Raw genomic sequence first — 5,934 nt, forward strand, 5'->3', positions numbered from 1 at the left:
TTGTTATCTTGCTGTTTTTATATTTTCAGATTACAAAACCTATATCTACTATCCATATTGCACTTGTATCACCATCTCTTCGCCGAACTAGTGCACCTATACAATTTACCATTGTATTGGGTGTGTTTGGGACACAAGAGACTCTTTGTTATTTGGTTGCAGGGTTATTTGAGAGAGACCATCTTCATCCTACGCCTCCCACGGATTGATAAACCTTAGGTCATCCACTTAAGGGAAATTTGTTACTGTCCTACAAACCTCTACACTTGGAGGCCCAATAACGTTTACAATAGAGAGAAATTGTGTTTCCACATAGGAAAATGACATGCTACAAAAGAGAAATTGCCACACATATTTTAGGAATTGCCTTGTTACATCAGAGGAAACTATCATGCTACACACGAAAATTATCATGCTCTATATAAATAACGCTACTTGTTCAAGATTTGCATCATTCGCTCAAACGGTGGATGGAGCGAATATTTTGCGTCGTTTAGCTTAGGGGTGGACGGAAACAACGGTGCCCCACGACTGCACGAGGATTGCCACACTGTCACGTGTCGAGACTTGCACGGACGCGCCACATGGCTTTCATTCCAAAAATCATTCCCAAAGAATTTTTCGCTCATTCTCATTTCCGTTTTCTATTTGAGTGGGGTTATGGTAGCCTCGTGTAGAATTTCTTTTGCACTCAACCCTTGACAGTCCAGCCTTTTAAGCCTAACCATTATGCTAAAGCCCAACAGCAATAGGCCCACCTACAAGTGTATCAAGCTAAAAGAAAGGTACTACCAAAAAAAATCGATGCCGCTGAGCGTCACGAACCCCTGAAGCCAATCCCGAACTCGCCGTCGACACTGAGCTCGCGCGTCCTTCGACCTCCTCTTCCCCAATCCCCTTGACCCCCCGCCCCTCCCTCTCGCGCCTCCAGCACCGCCCCTCCGGCCCTGGCTGCGTCGCCTCCGCTGGCCTTCGCATTCCCCTCGCCGACGGCCATGATTGACTGCCCGCGGCTGCTTCTTGCTGCCGCGAGCTCCGCTCCCGGCCCCTCGTCCGCCGCTTGCCGGAGGTTCACCACCGGGTGCCCAACCTTCTCCTTTTCATGCCGCAGCCGCCTTCCTTCTTTCCCTGGTGAGCTCCTCCTCTCATACTCCTATGCATCCGTGAGCTATTCAACTGCTGACTCTTGCTCCCTCCGTTCCTAAATATAAGTCTAATTTTAATATAAATTACATACGGATGCACATAGACGTAGTTTAGAATGTAAATTCATTCATTTTGCTCCATATGTACTCTGTTGTATATATTGGAATCTCTACAAAGACTTATATTTAGGAACGGAGGGAGTAGATAAAAGTGTTCCTGTGTAAGATGTCAAGTATACCTACGCCAACTAGTATATGTTTGTAGGGAACTCTATGTTTGTATTGTGCGCGATGCGGGCGTGAGAGTTTTAAAGCTGATGCTCCTAGTTTGGCTAGAGAAGAAAATCTGGGTGTTCATGCTTTAGTTTTCTTATATCCTGTGGATGGGACGATGACAGACTTGGATCAACACAGTGCAATCTGCATCCTCTGGGGCGGGGAGCCAGTCGAGCGTCGTGGATGAGCCGGAGGCCGTCGAATGGGCCATGCAGGGTAATCTATTTGCTCACTTCTTGATTTCTTTCATTGGCCTGTAATTGTAATCCATATGACTGGAAGTTGGGTACAGACTTCTACGCTTTGCGCAAGGATGTTGAGTTGGCCGTAGAGCGTGTCAATGAAGTCAGGCAGGATGCTGGACTGGAAAAGCTTCTGGAGGAAATCGCTTCACTGGAGAACAAGTCTGGAGATAGTACCTTGTGGGATGATCCTTCCAAGGCACAGGAGTTGCTTGTTGCTCTCACAGAGCTCAAAGAGAAAGTCAAGCTTCTTAACGATTTCAAGTCCCAGGTTTGGCTCCATGGCACTCTTATGCATCCAGCACCTTAAAAGATATTGCTTGCAAAACTTTAGTCATGTATAATATAGTCGTTATATAATGGTAATGATAGTTATATTATAAGGAAAAGGATACATGTTTTGTTGCATATCCAAATAGATGATATAAATTTGTGGAACAAGCATGGCAATAAGTTTTTTTCTTCGGAAAGGAGGTTTAAACCCCCGGCCTTTGCATCATTGTGATGCACACAACCAATATTATTAATTATTAAAGGGAGTACAAAACAAAGACAATCACGGCCAAGCCATTACAAGAGATATGAATAAAACACCTGTGACTAAGTCGACTTCTTCGGGAGCAATGCCTTCAGGAAGGGGTACCGTCGCCATATCTGGCTGAGCATGGCAATAAGTGGCCATCAACAATAGTTCTTAATTGTGGTCTTTCCTACATTCAGGTTGAAGAAGCGGATACCATTGTGCAGCTTACAGAGGAGTTAGACTCCATAGACACAGGCCTTCTTGAGGAGGCATCAAAGATCATAAAGGCATTGAATAAGGCACTAGATAATTTTGAGATGACACGGCTTCTTTCTGGGCCTTATGACAAGGAAGGAGCTGTAATTACTATCTCTGCAGGCGCTGGTGGCACCGATGCCCAGGTATTTGTTCACTCCATTTTCAGGCTTTAACCTGACCTCTTTAGACCAGCAGAAGTTGTACTTTAGAGTTTAATTTACTTTCTGTTAGGCAGCATGACACTGCTTGTTATTTAAGCTTGGACTGTTTTTCTGTTGCTTTGGTATTTGGGTTTTATTTATCTTATGTATTAGTCATTTGGTACTGTTGCTTCCGAAGAAATTTGATCTTATACTACTGCTAATTCTCTTTGCTATCCGGTCATAGTTTGCTAGCGTATATGCAATTACTTGTATGAATTTTTGAATTTTATCACCATAAAAGACTGCTCTTCAGACTCCGATGAGTAACAAACTAGCCCAGCTATGGGACTGGAACTGCACAAGCTTCGACTATATGATGATCAATAACTCCTAGTTGTTCTCATCAATAGAAAGCAAGCGAGCCTGAGCGCTGAAAGTCCTCGTCCATGATGATGGCCTTTAATCCATATTGTACATAACTGACCTGTAACCTATCTATGTATATGTAGTTATACTCTAATCTCACATTCTCACTTCAGAATGACAACAAGTGATGCTTGGCATTTCCTCCGACAAAGCACGTGCTATGGATAAACGGTTGTGATTGCATTCTTTTAAACTTGGCTTGATCTTTGCAGGATTGGGCTGACATGTTACTCAGGATGTATGTTAGGTGGGGAGAGAAGCAGCGCTACAAGTCAAGAGTGGTAGAGAAATCCCCTGGTGAGGAGGCTGGAATAAAATCAGCAACAGTTGAATTAGAGGGAAGATATGCCTATGGGTATCTCTCAGGAGAGAAAGGGACACACAGGATCGTCCGCCAGTCTCCATTCAACGCTAAAGGCCTTCGACAGGTATCTTCATTTTGCAGTCCTCCTTTTCTGTTTGTTATCCATATTCTTGCACGCTGAAGGTTAAACACGTACAATAGGTTCTTTCTAAAAGTTTGCGTGATGTGCTAATTTTTACAGACCAGCTTTGCTGGTGTTGAGGTCATGCCTCTTTTACCAGAGGAATCCTTGGATGTAGAAATTCCTGAAGAGGATCTGGACATAAGTTTTACGAGAGCTGGAGGTAAAGGAGGCCAGAATGTGAACAAAGTGGAGACGGCTGTTCGCATGGTCCATATCCCCACTGGCATTGCCGTTCGTTGCGCAGGTATTAATTACCGAGAACAGCTTGCATCACACCTATTTATGCTTGCTATGTTGAACAGCTACGCAACCCGTTATGTATGGGTATACATGACATCTCACTCATCTCAGTTTGACAAATAAGCACACCAAGTGCAGGAATAAATTCGTGGTGATTGAAATTTGATGTGAAAATCTGAATGATGCTCTCCTGAAACTAACTGAATCTCCTGGTCCGGGGTCCTGGTATAGTTGATAGGCAATATCTTGCAGCTTTTCAACGATAAGTTCAGCTTGTCACAGAATAAGTCATTTATGATCTTACATGTATTAGCTATTTAAGAATTTCACTGGAAATATTTTTGAATCAAGAACCGGAGTTAACCGAGTGTTGTGCAGAATGAAGCTGACATTTGGGTTATCGTGTCTAACTTTGCAGAGGAGAGGAGTCAGCTAGCAAACAAGATAAAGGCCCTAAGACGGCTGAAGGCAAAGCTTCTGGTGATCGCCGAGGAGCAGCGTGCATCGGAGATCAAGCAGATCCGCGGTGACGCGGTGAAGGCGGAGTGGGGGCAACAGATACGCAACTATGTCTTCCACCCCTATAAGCTCGTCAAGGACGTCCGGACGGCCTGTGAGACGTCGGACATCAGCGGTGTGATGGATGGCGAGCTGGATCCCTTCATCAAAGCCTACCTTCAGTACAAGCTCTCTGCTGCTGCCGAGGAGCAAAGCATCAAATGATGCTGACATCGACAATCCAGGGTAGCAGTACGGAATTTTGATGCGCTCGTTATCGTTGGCTGTGGCTGATTGAGCCGCCCTAGTGAAGGTATGCAGTTTTACAGAGGCTTTTGCAGTTTTTGTAGTCTGTGTCCAGTGCCTCTAAAGGTTCTAGATATGAAAAACAGTCAAATGATGAATTGAGTTGAAGGTTGTGTCTAGTGAAACAGCTCGATGAGAGTTTTTAACTGTTGGAACCAGAAGCCACAAAGGCATGATGGTCGAAGCATTGGTCTCGTAACACATGGAGGGTGCCTTCTGTAATCTGTACTGTACTATCGGTGCTTCTTTCACCATTTGATTTTTGCCTATGATGAATTCCTGAGTAAGCTGAACCGTAACAAACTGAAGTCGACGGCGGTTTGTCCATAAATTTTGTGTCCATGGGAATATTGAGCATAGATACCTGGGAAGTAAGTATGCTGAGGAATATTGTGTGTAGGATTATTCTGCTGGAGGTTTTTAAATTTTGATGATCGATCGCTTCTTCTTTTTCTTTTGACGCCAATCAGTTGCCTCTTTAGCTAGACTGGGCTGCAACTCAGTTAGGAAAAGCTGACAAGCTATTAGGCCCAACTTGCTATCGCGTATGTGCGAGTTTGTTCTTCCGATGTTAATACCATGTTGAAACTTTGTGAAAGGCAGGCCCCCATGGCCATGGTCATGTGTGTGTGCATGAGTTTATTCTTCCGATGTTAATACCATGTTGAAACTTTGTGTTGTCATGTGTCTCATTTTTCATGTGTCTCATTTTGGGTTGAAGTTGAAAATTATGATTACAAGTTGAAAGCTTCGGTTTATAAGTCGAAACCTGCAGATACTTGATTATAGACGCTAACTTTTCTTGTGAAAAAAGGTCCATGTATTGTGGGTCGAATGCTGATATTTTTGGTGTTGAAATTTTTTTTGCGGGGATTCTTTTGGGGTGTTGAAAGTTGAACAGTAGAAAGTTGGTTTTATTTAAGGGGTTTAGAAAGTTGCAGCCCTGAAGTTGAAATCTTTGCGTTTTCCTTTGAAGTTCGATTATTTTTTGTAGAAAAGCTGTGCCAGTGTCAGAAGTGGCACACCACCCGTCTTGGCCTACCCGAGTACCCCACTAACCAGAGTACCAGGGGGTGCTTTCCTTCCACGTAGTCCTTCTTGTACTGCTGCCACGTTTCCCTATATAAGAAGAAATATTACTACTCCTACCACGTGAGCAGTAATCGTAAAGCGAAGAAAGGGGAAAAGGTTAATTAACGGCGACACCATGATTCAAAGCAGAAAGGAGGCAGGGCCATCCTGCTTTGCTTTGCTTCGGGGATGACGCAAAACTGCGACCCCTCCCTCCCTCCAAGTGTAGTCATTAGTCAACCTAAACACTCAAAAGATTCCACAACAGTACCAGATCCAGCTTTCCGCCTAATGGCCCATTCTCGCGAAACCATCTGT

General features: G+C 44.1%; 1 protein-coding gene across 1 annotated transcript; it reads left to right on the plus strand.

The window, feature by feature from the left end:
* The first annotated feature begins 762 nt into the window (after nucleotides 1-762).
* On the plus strand, nucleotides 763-4,821 carry LOC109748972 (peptide chain release factor PrfB1, chloroplastic). The gene is made up of 7 exons (XM_020307973.4): nucleotides 763-1,131; nucleotides 1,560-1,637; nucleotides 1,714-1,934; nucleotides 2,384-2,587; nucleotides 3,226-3,441; nucleotides 3,559-3,745; nucleotides 4,160-4,821. The coding sequence occupies exons 1-7, from the start codon at nucleotides 996-998 to the stop codon at nucleotides 4,462-4,464; spliced, it is 1,347 nt and encodes a 448-aa protein (XP_020163562.1). The 5' UTR covers nucleotides 763-995; the 3' UTR covers nucleotides 4,465-4,821.
* Nucleotides 4,822-5,934: the final 1,113 nt, after the last annotated feature.

Source organism: Aegilops tauschii, chromosome 2 (genome assembly GCF_002575655.3).
Source record: "Aegilops tauschii subsp. strangulata cultivar AL8/78 chromosome 2, Aet v6.0, whole genome shotgun sequence".
Taxonomy (NCBI): Eukaryota; Viridiplantae; Streptophyta; class Magnoliopsida; order Poales; family Poaceae; genus Aegilops; species Aegilops tauschii.